At 47.5% G+C, this 16,966-nt stretch overlaps 2 protein-coding genes across 2 annotated transcripts; both read right to left on the reverse strand.

Annotated features, from left to right (window-relative positions):
- Positions 1 to 885: 885 nt before the first annotated feature.
- Positions 886 to 2,802, reverse strand: ENH_00008820 (hypothetical protein; the record flags this gene model as incomplete). Its single annotated transcript, XM_013578680.1, has 6 exons — positions 886 to 920; positions 1,375 to 1,447; positions 1,755 to 1,810; positions 2,077 to 2,149; positions 2,327 to 2,412; positions 2,625 to 2,802. The coding sequence occupies 6 exons, from the start codon at positions 2,800 to 2,802 to the stop codon at positions 886 to 888; spliced, it is 501 nt and encodes a 166-aa protein (XP_013434134.1).
- Positions 2,803 to 12,286: 9,484 nt separating this feature from the next.
- Positions 12,287 to 14,021, reverse strand: ENH_00008830 (hypothetical protein, conserved; the record flags this gene model as incomplete). Its single annotated transcript, XM_013578681.1, has 6 exons — positions 12,287 to 12,341; positions 12,451 to 12,509; positions 12,778 to 12,850; positions 12,939 to 12,951; positions 13,348 to 13,558; positions 13,776 to 14,021. 6 exons carry the CDS (start codon positions 14,019 to 14,021, stop codon positions 12,287 to 12,289), a joined length of 657 nt encoding a protein of 218 aa, XP_013434135.1.
- Positions 14,022 to 16,966: the final 2,945 nt, after the last annotated feature.

The raw sequence follows: 16,966 nt of genomic DNA on the forward strand, positions 1-16,966 counted from the left end.
CAAGCGTACTTTCTTGCGGCAATTTCCTCGCACCGGTCCATTTTTGGTACTTCTGGTTAAAAAAGAAATGTCTTTGCCTTTTAGCCGCAATCTTGAAATCCAAGGGACTGCACTGGAACACAGTGCCAGCGTCTATAGATCCCATCATCCTCCAGGAGTTCCACGCTCGCTTTGTCCTCCACCAAATTAGTAAACTTAAGCAATCTTAAAGTGCGAAGCTCTGCGTGCGGCGAGCATTTGGCCTTATAGCATTGGGAGTCGCTTTGGCGCGCAAATGCGGGCTTTCACCTTTTTTCTATTGCAGTGAAGTCCTTAGTCTTCTCTCCAGTCGGGGTGCATTTTGCGGGGAATACTAGGTTCTTCACCCCAATGTAGCCTCTATATTCAACGAAATCACTGTATTTTCGCGCTTCAATGTTACGAATGTGCAAGATGTTCCACATGCATGGTGGACACAATGGAGACGAAGTGGTGAGGTCAAATGCAAACTCTATTCAGAAAAAACTTGTGGCAGCATAAGCTAAAAGCTCACTTTGTCGTTACGTTCAGCGGTCACTTTTTCTTCAATGTGGGGTCAACATCCCATCAAGAAAGACTGCATCTAGAACAAACGAGGCAAACTTGGAGTTCCCCCCGTAGTGCTTAATTCGGGCATACACCGTCAAACCAGTGGACCCGAACTCCAAGCGGGTGAACTAATGTCCTACACATTGCGAAACCTGCTGAGGCCCTGCACCATCAGTCTGTAGAGTGTAGATTCCTAGCGCCACAGATTTCACGCAAAATCCATCACGCGAAGGAAGCAGTTCTCCCGGACAGGTCTGTCTCTGCCGCTTGGTTTCCTACCACGTCTCATCCGGAGTTCCGGGTGAAGTACTGAGAGATCTAAGGGTCATCCGGGTACTCAGGTGGGCGTTTCGCTGCAAAAACATGGCAGTTGAAGGAACCTTTTCGAATTTCGGCGTGAAAAGGTAAAGTCCCAATGTTTCCATGAGGAGGGCTTCCCAGCTCTTGTCTAGCTCGTCCTGTATGCTCTCCATTACTCTCTGCGCTTCTACTTTACATCTCGCCTAGTGCGTCCTACTATCGGTTTCTCAAGTTAACAGCACCGAACGCGTGAAAAAAGGCTTGCCTGTGATTGTGACTACTGTTCGTCCAACTGAATCGCCTCCACGGCTAGAGTTGATTTCAATTGTACGCATACATTCGCGCAGTACTGTGCACACAGAAATCAGGACATGTACGAACATTCAAAAGGGATTAGATAAGCATCTACTGGCAGCCATGCTTCACGGCGAGCCATGCACATGGGAAGATGCAGGGAGGAAACTGCTGGATAACTGTCAGCTTCTTGTCAAAAGTAGTTTGCCTTACAATCATCTTCTAATAGTGTAGCGGCTGAGCCAAGGATGGAGGACTCCAAAGTCCGTCCAAACCGTTCTAAGGCCTGCGAAGGGTAGAACAGAAATGCTGAGCCGTTGAGACTAAGAGTATGCTTCCAAGAGGGCGGAGGGGAAGGGATAAGAATGGGAAAGGAAGGAGTGATGACAGTGTAATAGCAGAGGGATTTGCCTTATTCGTGTAATTTTGTTTCATTGAGTGAAACGTACACCTGCATTTGGCCAGCTTGAATGAGGACGCTGTACAAACAGACATACAAACAGGCACGAGGAACCTCACATGAAACGCGCCGCTTCGTAATTCATTAAACTGGGATCCCTACGCACTGGAAAACCTGAATACGGTCGTCCTACCTCTTGGGAAATGGTAAAAGAAAAATACATGCCCATTAGTACTGTACCGAATTCCTCTGAGGATCCACATTGCTCAAGCATTGCAGGCGGCATCTTCATCATGTTGGTTCTGAAGCTTATCTTCACATTAATTAAGCAGTGGCGGCATCGTGTTTCTCTTACTTCCGGAATCGACAAAGAAAGAGTATTGAGTGCTACAAGAAGTGCTTCAAGATGGACCTTTCAACCGGAAAGACGGCACGTTTCACAATCCTTAGCTATTTGTATACGGATATCCGTTGTTTACAAATTACCTGCAGTCTCTGTGCTGAGCAAAACTCACTTGGCTCTTCCATAGACATGTCAGCCGACAGACCTTCGACATAGTCCATGAGACTCTCTAGGACATGCCTTGCCTGCACACCGAAGCAAGCCAGCCACAACTCTAATGAAAGGTTCATGCGCCGACATTGGACGTAAGATGCAGCAGTCGGACAGCGGTACCTGTCCACCTCTCCTGATCACAAGAAGACAATAGGAAACGACAAAAACAATCTGCGGCCGCCAGTTCACAGCCTGAGCGAAAGAAGTACCGGTTCATCGCACAGCTGTGGAAAGTTGTAGTAGCGTGAACCACGCCTTCGGCGTCGCGAGCTATTCCTACGCCTCCCACGGGTCTCTGAGACAATTGAAGCAAGATTGCTCCACGCGGTTGAAAGCGCTGTTCGCAGGCTGCCTCTAACCGCTGATGCATTGTCGGAGGCCGCACTACCTCCTTCTGCTACTGCGCCACGGTTTCCTCCGCTCTGGTCATTTCCGTCGTTGCTTGGAGCCTGATTGCCGCAGGCCTCTTCATATGAAGGCAATGCTACTGTCCCGACTGCTGCATACGGGCTTCTCCAGCTTTGTGTATTTCCACCGTTGCTTCGGACTCCACTGCCGCATGCTTCTTCGTATGAAGGAGGCGCATCTGGTCCCCCTGCTGGATTTTGACTTCTTGGGCTTTGTACGAAACTATTGCTGCCTTGGGGTGGACTGCGGCACGCTTCATCATACGTGGGCAAGCCATCTGCTACCGGTGACTGAAGTCCACCTTCTACACTTTCCTCAGTGCCATTGCTGCTCTGGCTCTGATGGCTGCATGCACCTTCATATGGCGGCAACTGAAAACCCCGATCTCTCGTCGACGAAGAGGTGGCAGGTGAACGATGCGAGCGCTAGCAAAAGGAAAAGCACACACATCCGCTGCAAGTCGACTCAATTGCAAGACGCACACTGGCCTGCTGTGATAATACATGGAATGTGGTAAAGACGGTGTCGAGCACAATTATTTAGCTGTTTTGTTGCCCTAAAAACTGCCAGGGGCAGAAAGTGCAAATCTTTGCCTGCAGGCTTTCTACCGTCGAGGTGTGCACTTTGCAAAGGCTTCACCCGGTCAGAGAGCCTCCTGGAAGAATCGCCTGAGTATCTATAGCTTTTAAGGTAAAGCGCGCACTGAGCAACAAGGAATATGAGAGCGCTGAGGAGCAGTAGCGAAGATGGCGAACCAAAGGTCTGCTTCAGTGTTCTTGCCTTCGGCTGATTCTTTCTGGCTCTCCGCAGCGAACCCCAATTTGGGAGTACCAATTCATGCGAGTTTCTTTCCGAAACATAGGGCAGGTCAGAGTGCATCACTGAAGTCATTTTGCAACAAGCAGGTTGACCCGCCAGCCCGCTGCGGAGACCCCCATATATGTTGACGCGCAATGAAATATTGTAGATATGAGGGCTGTAAAGAAATACTGTTTTTGTGGACAATGAATTAGATCACAAAGGTTCGAGGAAATGAGCAGACATTTGTTGACCCAGACGATCTCGTGACTACTGCAAGCCGTTCACGCGCATTAGCTGTCAACAAGTTCGTTTCAGCCGGCGTCTCATTTGCATGAGGCTTGGCGTTATCCGAACTAGCTGATAACAAAATAATAGCCCCTAAATATGGTGCTTTCTCCCGAAAGGTCTGCTTTTTGCCACTGCTCTGAGCCAAGGGATGCGATGTGAAGGGCCTTGGGTGCAGAACTAGTAGCGGCCCCACGTATAAGCGATGACGAGTCACCTTACACCATGGCCGAGCTTTTCGCGTTAACAATGTCGTATCAGTAAAACTGCTAGGCTCATCTAGCTGACACATTAGTTAAAAATTGTCCTTTTGCTTGTGGTGCCGTGTCCTGCCGGCTCTTAGAGGAACTGTTGACATCTGCAGATCTTTTCACGCCATCACTAACAAGCCTGAGTCTCCGGTCCTAACACCCTCCCAAACACTTTGCCGTTCTCTATATATCATCTGTTATTAATTTCTCTCCTTGTTTGGCTTCTGTCCCCAGGTCCCCCGACAAAACCTTGCTAGCTTCACGTTAAACTCGCCTCGTCGAAACTGGCCGGCACCACGTTGTTGGCCCTTGCAGACAAATGCACTGCCGCTATTGCTAGGTTCTTGTGCTTGCAAAAGACCACAAAAGTGCGAAACAGATTGATGCAACAAAAAAGCCAAGAAGGCATCACCGTTTATGCAGGAGCAGCTCCCAACATCAGATCTCTCTCTTCTACGCTGCATTCGAGCGGGAAGCGTGACCTTCACTTGCTACGACTAGGTTAAAGCTCCATTGATGAGCGTTTTCTTTAATTGAAATTGTGGAAAGATTTTAAAATTTATTTTAGTATAGTACTTCATTCATTGAATGCGCTATTCAGTGGGACGCGAAAATGCCCGCGCGAGTTTCCGCCACTCGACTTATTTGTCTGCTCCATTAGAGGCTTTTGCGCATTGGCTCGCCTTTTCGTAATCAAAGCATAACTTTTAGAGCCTAGAAACCACAATTGCGCCTTGTTACAAGGTTAGGTCTGCCGTGTGCGGGTTTAAGGGTTCTGGCTTTGCATATGAATGGTTGGTTCTAGGACACTTGTGACTCAGGCCTGCGTCGCCACTTCCTCTTCTGGACAATTTTCGATCCCATTCCGCAAAGGGGGAGACGTTTATTCTGACGTAGCCCGTGCACTGTTCCGGGTGCTTCCGTTGTTTGGTCCAAAACGTATTCATGATTGCTTTTCCCGTCTAATAAAACAAGCATGGGGGTCTGAAATTTTTGGACCTATTTTTCAAGTTCTGTGCACCATTACACAGCAAAATTCTATCCTCGATGTACTCACTCCGTACGTACGTCGGCCTCAACTCGCGCCTAGCGGTTCTTCTAGGAAGTGATCGGATATATAGGATCCTGGCAGGCTAATAGTAGAAGTGTTTGCTGGAGGTGCTGACCTTTGACGTCATCGCCACAGCTTCTGCTTGGTCGGCAAACGCTCTACAGAACGCAGCTAGGCTCATTAAAGCCGTAACACATCGAAGAATTGGTTTTAAGAGCGACGGCGAAACGGCCCCTGACGGCTTAGTTGAGTTGCGTGAAGGGCATCAGGTCTAAATTACACCGGCCTTCAGACGTCATTTTCGCCAAATCTAAACATAGCAACCTCAATGAACTCCAACGGGCGGCGAAAGCAGGTGGCAGCATGCCACGCTTGTGTCTCTAAATAAAGTTGAGCCTTTGGAGCACCAGTCTTCGGCAACTTCCTCCCCAACATTCCGCCATTGCATGGCCTCTGTCTGACACAAAAATACTTTTAATTAAACCAGCTTAGCTGCTTATAATACTTTACATTCTGGATGCATGGCACTTTAATTCGAGGAACCTGAATCAGGTTCGGATGCACAGAGACTGATTCTCATTAGCTGGATGAATGAAACCTCAATCGATGTTTCTGCGGAAACAGCAGCTCATGCATTTGGACTTGAGTGTTTCGAAGTGTTTCGTGAGTCCCCTGCATGAAGCAATCTGGTCACCAGCACAATCTACATAATGAATTCGAGATAGCGTCAACACCGTAGACAACATAGATTAATGATTGATGGGAGGCCAACTTTACGTTGAAAAGACGAGGCAAGGAGTTACCTTTCTCTCTATTTCCAGATAAGGTGCTTTCTTTGTTTACATCTTCAACCGCTGTGCATTTTACTCAAATTGTGCCTTACATCTTCAACCGCTGTGCATTTTACTCAAATTGTACCTTACATCTTCAACCGCTGTGCATTTTACTCAAATTGTACCAGTGGCTGGGGGTGTAAGCTAAAGGCATCGAAGGGAGAGAGCCTAGAATTTGCTTGGTAGAGCCTAGAGACGGTTGTCCAGCATAATAGTGAAATTTTGTTACAGAAAGCATTGTAATAGGCCCACGGTTGCTCATGTTGCTCTGCGCTTCATTCGTTTGAGGAGGACACAAAACTTAACTGCACCAGCATTTAAGAAATTTAGCGCGTTTGGCAGCTCGTAGCTCCCTAGTAGCCCATGATCCACAGACCATGCCCTCTTTGGAGCTTTGCCACTCGAAAAACGAGTAGACAACTGCAATCTAAAGGCGTTTCAGCATTGAAGCTGGCTGCATGAAACAACAACAAGCAGAAACTAGCTCACGAATTTAGGTACGGCACATTCTTATTGTGGAGCTCGTTAAAGAGTGCTGCCTTCCTTGGCCCGTAGAGAGCCACTTCCAGGGAAATCTGTGTTTCCTATCCACTCTCATCTACTTCTGTAGGAAGTATTTCTTGACCTCTGCTCCATAGCGAACCGGCCTCAACGGCGGAAAAGCGCGGAGGCGAATCATATGCCAGAAGATTTCATTCAAAGCGTAAAACGGCAAATAGCAAACAAATCACATTCGCGTCACTTCTCAGAAAAGAGACGGAGAAAGCGCTGGCTTCTCATGAAAGTAGTCTTCACTTTAGTATACTCCAAGAGCACGCAGTTAAGCAGCACAGATGAGAAGGATTTAATGCATCAATGAAAACGAAGCAACCGAAGCCAAAGCAGATGGTAGGAATGCATAGAATTACAACACTCGCATGTAGTCTGCTGACTAAGCGGAAGCCCTAAGTGCTAGTGAAGTGGTGTACTGGGTTTCACAGAAACTCTCGACCGCCTGGCAAGGTAACAGGCTATGCGCACAGTGCCAAAGAACTGCGATGTCGAAAAAGAAATGAGCACGTTGATGGATGGTTCTTAAGCAGGAAAGATTGTTCTGAAGTAACTCGGCTGCTCGCTTGTAATAGCAGGTGAGCAACGACAGCTCCATCAGCAGCAACAAAATCACTGTAGGGAGCTGCTGCGTGCTGAACGCGCTTTGTGGCGTCAGTGCCATAAGCTGCACATAGTAAAAGGCATGCCGCGAAAATGTTTTTCGCGAAGCTCTTGCACTCACTGCACTGCCAAACTCTGTCTGACCGGTCGGACTTATTACCGCTTTCAGGCAATGCATTGTTTAGTTTCGTGTTTGAACTGCATGAAGGGGAGCCAAAAGTTGCCTGCGCATTTGCTAACTACTCGCAAGTGCTTCGGGGTGTCGGGTGAGGTCGCCTTGTGAGACCAACTGGAAAAGACATCCGCCGGAATTCTGGCGAAATCAACCAGCAACTAGACTGTGTACTCTTCCTGATTGTTGCTTCCCTCTCCGATATTTTGCTCATTTGTCTTCGTTGAAGCTTCAGAGAGCGCTAAATCATCTACCTGCCTTCCTCAAGGCGAGGAGCACGGAGCACTGCACAAAGGCGGCAATTGAAAAAATTGCGGGAGATTTTGGCACAGCAAGTAGCGTCAGTGTATGGGCGAAACAAAGTGACTTTTCTTCCTGTCCTTCGTGCCATTTCCTGCATGGTTGTTGTCTCTTTTTGAGCTGCTTCGGTCTCTGTCTTATTCAAAGAGCCTAACGGCCCGGTATTTTTATGCTCCTTCTTGAAAGTGCTTTTCGCACGTGCAGAGAACTTACTGGACACGCGAACTTTTAGGTGACAACTTTCATCGTTATCAGCGGAGCCACTAACTTCAACTGTAGACTGGTGGATGTATTCAGCTATCCACGCAGACACAAAGCAACCCAGCAAACCTTTTGAACAGCGAAATCAAACATCAAAAAGCCAGACATGCTTTGACGCCTGCCTGTTCCGCAGCACTTAGTGAATGTATTAGGCAGTCAAGAGGGCTTAAGCAGGCGCAGGAAAAGCGTAGCCGCTTAATGGTACTTGGCAACTGCTGTAAGGGTTTCGGCTTACACGAATATTTTAGTAGTATTTGAGCTGATTGAATGAGAATCAATTCCAATGCCATTGCAAATTTCCGTATGGTCTGCGGATAGTGCAACAGCGGGGTAGAATTGGAAGGGTTTACGGGGTACCATCAGGTGCGGCAGGAGCTAGTACAGGGAGCACGAGTGCCGTTTATAAAATTCATCCCACGTACTTCTGAATCAGTCCAGCCTGGAAATGCTTGCCGTACAGGGACAGATTCAAACAAGTACAAAGTGTCACAGAATGGAGAGCAGCACGCAGCACCAAAGGCATCGTTTCGTAGTACGCACTATGCACTGCAGAACTAGCCGTGTACGCGTTCAATAAACCTACTTCGTTGACGATGACAATTTTGACGAAGAAGTTAAATATTATTGTCTGGAAGTGTTCTGTAGATCGCACATTGCAAAGGAAGAGCCAAAGCTACATTAGTAGCCAAGTTGTCTGCGTTGTCACTGCCTCACTCCGCAGTTTCATGTTCTTGCATAGTATCATTAACAAGGCACTCAACGAGTGTGCAATTTTACTCAGATCCTAAGTCCGTATTTCAATCAGCCCGGTAAAAATGTAAAGGGCACAAAAGGGGCTTCTTCATTAGGGAAGACTTGTGCAACGGAAGTACTATTTACACAACACCCACAGCACCTGCTATGTGTGAATCTCACTTCGCAATATTCATCACATGCCATGTACAGAAGCTGCACGAACCCTCAAATAAAAGTTTCCCGAGGCTGTGTCGGTTTGCAGGCAAGAGAAGACCTGTACAGTATTTTAGCTTTTGTACATAGTCTAGGGACTGGGCGTGCTGTGCACCATCGAAGGTCCTTGATCGGTCCATTTGGGCAGCGAGCTAACGCAGCAAATGCACAAGAACTGCTTTTCGTCATCAAAAGGTGTAAGTGTAGTACTCGATTGTCGTAGACGTTTGGAAAGCAGTAGGTCGACTCGACAGGATTCTTGGGACTCTCTTGAAAGGCAGACATAACTGCGAGTCCTGCGATTGAAAGGGTCGTTCTTAATCCCTGTAGCATCCTGGATAGGGTTCCAGTAGAGCCATCACTTGCCTCTGGCATGCTCTCTCCTCCTTCCACGCTTTTCTGGCTTGTTGGAAACCAGTGAGCCCCATCTGGCCTAGGGGTGTAGTGCCCACAGTCTCCACTATGCACATGAGTAAAATCATATCGATTCTTTCTCGAACTCGAACGGCGTAGGGAATTGTGGAGCAGACCTGGACGCTGAAATCGCGTAGAGGGAAAAAAGAACAGATACTGCTAGGCGGTGCAGTTGTGAGAAGCTCACACTGCGCAGCGGAAAAAGATGCATTCGGCGTCCTAGTATAATGCTTAGACCCTTCACTGTGTACTTGAAGATCACATCGGCGTTCTCCCCTAAGATGCAAACAGCACTAAAATTATTGGATGGGCCCCTTCCCTGGCTCGAGACACTGCAAGGGATACAACATCTGTGCATAGATTAATGCTTGCACAAGTAGTGCAAGCTACTGCATGCAAGAGTTCACAGCCTCACCTTGTAAGAAAGTCTTCTGAATGGAGAACCCGAATGTCGAATTTTCTCGAGATGAAATGCGCAGTGAGCAAGGAGGACTACAAGGGCACTCACCACAACAAGGGTCGCGAATAGGTCAAATTTTTTCTCCAGGGATCGCTCAGCTCGTTGAACCTTACGTGGGCTATGCAGCCAAGTAGAGCCGTACAAGGCCAAATGGGCTGCAATCCCTTCAGGTACCTCCTGTTCTTCAGAAAACATCATTGCAGACATGGTAAAACACGCACGTCGCAAACCTGGCCGGAGAAGAGCTGCGCAGAATGTGGAGGGGAGGACCGGTACAAAAACAAATAGCACAGGGAGACAAGACTACATTAAAAACGCAGCGGAGTTAATTTCGTGAAGGAGAGCGGAGGCATTTGAGCGAGTCGATGACTGTGGGGTTACTGGGCTCTTGATGCACAAAAATCACAACTGAGACTCTGCGGCCAACAAGCAGTTCGAAGAGACATTGTCCGAAACTAGACCATTACCGAACAAGCAGAAGACATTGATCGAATTTAGGGCTGCTCTCACTGAACTGCCCGGAAATTAGCGCTTCGTTCCAGGGGTCATGGCCAGCTCAAGTGACAGGCGAGCTCGCCGGACGGTCTTCCACGGAACATTGGAACAAGCCATACCTAGCGACTAATACGAACCTTTTTAGGCGAAAACTAAAGTAAACAGCTGAAGTGCCCTTTAACTGCTTACACCACGTCTTCCCTTGATTGCAGACGTACCAGTAGAGTTTGGTCACTGACTGGCACAGCCTCGATGTGCCAGGCCAGGAAGGACGCACAATGTGTTCGAAGGGAAGGCCTACTGCGCTTCTTCTGACTCGGGTCTTACAACTAATGAATCATAAATTCTCGCTGCAATGAATACGTACTTTGTTGCTTGTCACTGCCTACAATTTTGTCCAGTGCACAAGGCATGCCGACTGTGTTCTGATGAATGGTCTACGCTGCGGATTCTTCCCCCTGTTTAGGCCTTCCAATAGCAGTATATGGCAGCTCACCTTACATACAGAGCACTATGCCCTTGTCTGACTAAATATTTCCAATTTGAGGAGTGGGAAATGCACTGAGACTATCGGGATAGCTGAGACTCTTTGCAGCTTCAAAGTATCTTGCGGTTTTCCAAGTAAGCATTGATTCACATCAAGTCGTTTGTTTTCATGTATCAGGAAATTTTGTGAATGTTGAGTATGCATATATTGGCGGTTCAGTACTCCTTCTGGGGCTAGACCTAAGATTGAGCGTTCTGTTCCAAAATGGGTAACTCTCCACTGTATCTTGAACGCGCTTCATCGTTCTATTTCTGCTGTTAGGCAATTTCACTAGCCATAGTTTTCCTTTAAGCGGATAAGTTGCGCTTGTGTTGTGCCCAATTGTTCATCCTTACCTTCTGTTCAATCCTCGTCTTAAATATGTGTCCTCTTCAAGTGCATAATAATCACGGAAGGCGTCATTTGGACACTACAGAGCCTCGTGGCCTAACCTGAGCACACTGTGGGACTTGAGCGCATTGTGCTACAGGCCACACTCCTTGGATGCTTGTTGCTGGTTTGGGCTCGTGGACGAGTACAGCGACCCAAGCTTGATAATGCTTGTTTTAAAGCCTCTAGAGTGCACTATAGATGCCACTGAAGGCTACGGTCAGTCTTCATGACACAAAGGATGAGTAATCTCAAGAAAACCAGTGCCGGAACCACCAAAGTGTGCGGTGAGGTCAAATGCAAACTCTCTTCAGAAAAAACTTGTGGCAGCATAAGCTAAAAGCTCACTTTGCCGTTACGTTCAGTGGTCCCTTTTTCTTCAATGTGGGGTCAACACCCCGTCAAGAAAGACTGCATCTAGAACAAACGAGGCAAACTCGGAGTTCCCCCCGTAGTGCTTAATTCGGGCATTCACCTTCAAACCAGTGGACCCGAACTCCAAGCGGGTGAACTAATGTCCTACACGTTGCGAAACCTGCGGAGGCCCTACACCATCAGGCTGTAGAGTGTAGATTCCTAGCGCCACAGTTTTGACGCAGAACCCATCACGCGAAGGAAACAGTCCTCCCGGACAAGTCTTTCCCTGCCGCTCGGTTTGCTGCCACGTCTCATTCGGAGCTCCGTATGAAGTATAGAAAATTCTAGGAGCCTTCCGTGTAGGCAGGAGGGCGTAGCGCTGCAGAAAAATGGCAGTTGAGGGAAGCTTCACGAATTTCGGCGTGGAAAGGTAAAATTCCAATGTTTCCATGGGGAGGGCTTCCCAGATCTTGCCTAGCTCGTCCTGTATGCTCCCCCCTACTTTCTGTGCTTCTAGTTTGCGCCTCGCCTAAAGCGTCGTCTATTTTCTGTTTCTCAAGTTAACAGCACTGGATGAGTTGGAAATAAACAGAAACATGTGAAAACAGCTTGCCTGTGATTGTGACTACTGTTCGTCCAAGTAATTCGCTTCCACGGCTAGACATGATTTCAATTGTACGCGTAGATTGGCGCTGTGCTGTGCACACAAAAATCAGGACATGCATAAACACTCCAAAGATGTTGGCTAAGCATCCACCTGCCGCAACTGCCATGCTTCGCGACGAGCCATGCGCAAGGAAAAATGCAACATATGGGAGGGAGCTGGCGACACTGGGCAACTATCAGCTTCTCATCTAAAGTAATTTGCCTTACACCAATCCCCTACTAGTGATGCGGCTGCGCCAAGGACGCAGGACTCCAAAGATTCTGCAAACTGTTGTAGGGCCTGCGAAGGGCACAACAGAAATGCTGAGCCGTTGAGACTAAGAGTATGTTTCCAAGCCTGCAGAGAAAGGAAAAAATGAGCGCAGTGTAGCAGCAGAAGAGCTTGTATTATTCGCGCAGTTATGTTTCACTGAATGGGACGTACACCCGCATCTGGCCAGCCTGCATGAGGACGCTGTACAAAGAGACATACAAACAGGCACGAGGAACCTCACATGAAACGCGCCGCTTCGTGATTCATTAAACTGAGATCCCTACGCACTGGAAAGCCTGAATAGGGTAACCTTACTTCTTGGAGAATGACAACAGTATAATGTAAGCCCATCATTACTGCACCGAATTCCTCTGAGGATCCACATTGCTCAAGCATTGCAGGTGCCATCTTCATCGTGTTTGTTCTGAAGCTTATCTTGACATAAATTAAGCAGTGGCGGCATCGTGTTTCTCTTACTTCAGGAATCGACGAAGAAAGAGTATTGAGCGCCACAAAAAGTGCTTCAAGATGGACCTTTCAACCGGAAAGACGGCACGTTTCACAAGCTTTAGCTACTTGTACAGGGATATCCGTTGCTTACAAATTACCTGCAGTCTCTGTGCTGAGCAAAACTCACTTGACCCTTGAACAACAATGTCACTCGGCATATCTTCGAGATATTGTACGACACGCTGTAGGAAAGTCGTTGCCTGCACAACGGTGCAAGACATCCACCACTCCAATGAAAGGTGTATGCGCCAATTTTGGCTGCGAGGCGTAGCGCTTGGGCAGCGGTACCTCTCCACTGCACCTGACCACAAGAAAACAATAGGAAACGGTGAAAGCAATCTGCGGCCTCCAGTTCTTAGCATGAGCGAAAGAATTACCCATGCATCTCCTAGCCGTGGAAAACTGAAGCGCTCTCGTCGCGGTGGATCACGCTCTTGGGCTCCCTGATTATTTTCACGGTTCCCGCGACTCTCCGCGAAGGTCCTAGTGAGGGCACGATGTGCCTGTTTCCAAAGTTTTCTCAATGTACCTCTCCTCCTTGGTGCCCTTTGTGTGGACTCATTATTTGCTCCCGCTGTCGCGTTCTGGCCTCTCTCAACTTGTCTATCAATGCGCTGGACGCAGTTGCAGCATGCTTCTTCATATGAAGGCAGTCCTGGTGGCCTCAGTGCCGCACGTTGATTTCTTGTTTGCCCACAGCCACTGGTACCTGGAGGTGAATCGCTGCACGCTTCTTCATATGAGGGCAAGCGATCTCCTCCCCATTCGCCATGTGCACCTACATCTTCATTATCATCAATAATATTATGCTGCTGGGTGCACGCTTCTTCATATGACGGCAGACGAAATTCCGAGTCGTTTGACGACGAAGAGGTGGAAGGCTCATTCGAGTCTTGAGAATGCGAGTGCTAGTGAAGGAAAAGACGCACATATCCAGTGCAGGGCGGCTCATTCAGAAAGATGCGCATTGACGCGTTGCGATAATATGAGAAACTTGGTGACAGCAAAATGTTATAAAGACATTCTTTGTTGCTCGAAAAACTGAAGTGGACAGAGTATGCAAATATTTGCCCGTGCACAGGAAAAACTCCTACCGTCAAGGCGTGCACATTGCAGGAGCCTTACTTGGTCAGAGAGCCTCCTGGAGGCGATTCCGGAACGTTTTTTATTCTTAATGTGAAGGGCACAGCGAGCAATAAGGAGTGCAAGGGCGCTCAGGAGGACCAGGGAGGACAGAACGCGGACAGCAAGTGCCTTTGCCTCCCGCTGATTATTCTTGGAGCTACGCAGAGTACCAGAATAGGGCAGGGCTGACTCAATTAAGATGTTATCCGGAGAATAGAGCGTCTCAGAGAGCATCGCTCCAGTCATTTTAGAGCAAGAAGTTTGACCCACCAGCGCACTCGAGAGGCCGTCATAAAGGGTGATGCACAGTGAAATATTGCAAAAGAGAGAGTGGTAAAGAGGTAAGGCTGTAATAAGCAGTAAATTGGACCATAATGGTGCAAGGAAGTGACAAGTTCCTTATAGGAGGAGGTGATATGGGAGTTGGTAGCCAGTTACGGGCAATAGCAAGGTAAAAACGAGACTCCCTTCAATCCATCCTCCTTTAATTTCAATAAAACTCGACTCCATCTAAGTTAGATAATTATATAATGGCTGCTTAAGATCATATTACCCACCTTGAGGTCTGGTTTTGGCCGGAGCACTGAGCCAGTGGAGGCGATCTCCAGTCCCTTTACTCTAGAATTATCATCGGCCCCACGTACAATTCCCCCATATTCAAGCTAAAACGAGTCATTTTACTGGATGGCTAAGGCTTCGTGATAAATGCTCGCAAATTCCGGCGTTTCTAACCAATCTAATTACAATTTTAGATGAAAAAGGGCTCCCTGCCTCCGTTGCTGTGTCCTGCTGACGCTTGAATGGAGGTTCGTTTTAGGTGTACTTCCACCAGTTCAAGAACCAACACTACTCTCTTGTTCAAACCCTAATTTTTGCGCTTTTGCATTACCTTGTGCTTGATTTCTTTTTTTTCTCGTGCATTCGTTTCCCCAGTGAAGCCTATCTCTTGTGGTAAAAGACGCCTCCCAGCAAGTTAAATGGCTGCTAGGGAAGTCCACCGTTGGCCTTTGCAGCTGACTGCAATCGGGCCAACGTAAGGCTACTATGCATGCCAGAGGCTACAAAAAGTGAGAAACAAGTTGGCACAGCAGGCATTAACTGGATCTCACTTTTCCCCTTAAAGCCGTACCTAAGATTCTCTTTATATTACACATATAAAGCTGTCTAATGGCGTCTCCGGGTAGAGAGCATGATCCCGGACGCTGCGACAAGGCAACCGCTCAGTTGATCAGCTTTGCTGCCAACTAAAACTATGGGCAAATTTTGTAAGTTCACCTCGATAGATTACTTCAAGCAAGGACTGAGATCTTTGCATTTAGACTCATGCGTTTAGAAAAGCTTCGTTGTCCCCTGGCATGAAGAAATCTGGGAACCAGCAAAATCTAGATGATGATGGCAATGCAGCACCAACCCTAGGCCGTATATTAATAATTAACTAGACGCCAGCTAATTAAAAAGATAGGGGAGGAAGGAGCTGCCTTTTCTCTCCATTTCGAGGACAATCATTGAAATTTCGTACACATTTCAATCGCTGTAGCACTTAAGTCAATTGTTAAAGCATCGATTGATGGTGTAAGCTGAAGTACCAAAGAGAAAAAGCCTAACCCTTGTGTAGTAGAACCAGAGAATGCCTAGAAGTCATGCTTTCCTTAATTCCATCATTCAAACGTGGCTAATTCGAACATTGAAACAGGTCCGCAGGTGCTTATCTTGCTCCTGCTTCACTGGTTTCAGGAGGATTAAAAAGCTGTCGAATCTTCTAGCTGTGCGCAGACAGTGGAACACTGTTAGCGCGTTTTGCACCTCGTGTACCTGCTATAATGCCCAAAGGTGCAAATATTATGCCCTCTTTGTCAAAAGTTGCCAGTTGGAAGACGAGAAAATAAATGAAATTCTAAGGCACGGCAGCATTGCAGCTGGCTGGGCAAATTGACAGGCTCATGGGTTTGAGTACAGATGCATTCATTGTGTGTACCTCGTCAAAGAATGTCACCTTCCTTGGCCTCTAGAAAATCGCTTTCATGAGATTTTGTGCTTCATAATCGCTATGTCCTTCAGTTCTTGAGCTTTTGGACCACGCCGGCCCCTCCTCACAGATAGGGAAACAGGTAGAAACTGGAGCGATTCCTTTTCTCCAATGCTTCATTCCAAACAAAAGTCTTCGCTAAACGAAAATATTTGGTGGACAAAAATATTCGCTAGACAATTCACATTCGTTCACTACATAGAAAGACCATTGACAGCAGCAAATGCACTGTATGGAACTGTTGCATGCAGCATGCGTTTTGTGGCTTCGATGCTGCTAGGTGAAAACAGTGGAAGGGATGCCGAAACAAAGCTTTGAGTTGGGGATTTGCTCGAAGCCCTTGACTTCTCTGCACAGCCAAGCTTGCTCTTCCCGAACGGACGGTCACCGCTACAAGATAATACACTGTTTACTCTCTTGTTTGAACTGCGAAGAGTGTTCTCAAGCATATGGACATTTTCCAGCTGGTTTCATCTGTCCGTCGCAGTGAAGGATAGAGTCACCTGGTTACTGACTGGAGGATACTTGCGCAGGAACTGTGACGAAATCGGATAGCAACAAAGCCACGCAGTTCTCCTCCTTGATGCTTTCGTCTTGGTTGCTTTTGGCTTATCTGTCTCCACTAAAGCCCCAAATAATGCGCAAAATTATCTAACTGCCTTTGTCGAAGCGCGGAGCACAACACACTGCGCAGAGGCACGACAAACAGCGCCACCCCTAAAAAAGTGAAGAGTCCTTCCCTCATCCTTGGAATTTCCTGGATGAGTTCTTCCTCTTGGAATATCCTGAATGTGTTCCTCCTCTTTCTTAGTTGTCTCCCTCTCTGTTTAATTCAGATAAATTGGCCACCTTTCTCTTCGAAGCTCCTTGAAAGTGCCTTTGCCATCTGCAGAGATTTTACTACACGCTTTAACAATTTAGGATTTCCGCCATGTGACGAACGCAGATTACAGAGATGTGTTCAGCTATGTACGCAAATACAGGAAACAACAAAGGAAGCGTACTAAACGGCCAAATTTGACATCAAAATGCCAAGTATCCAAGCCTGCCAGCCTGTTCCGCAGCATTCAATGAATATATTGGGCAGTCAAGAGCGCTTAGTGAGCAGGCAAAAATGGCGACTTAATGACATGCGGCAATTGCCGTAAAGGCTTTGGCCTACACG

This window comes from Eimeria necatrix, genomic scaffold (genome assembly GCF_000499385.1).
Source record: "Eimeria necatrix Houghton genomic scaffold, Enh_scaff125, whole genome shotgun sequence".
NCBI classification, from domain to species: Eukaryota; Apicomplexa; class Conoidasida; order Eucoccidiorida; family Eimeriidae; genus Eimeria; species Eimeria necatrix.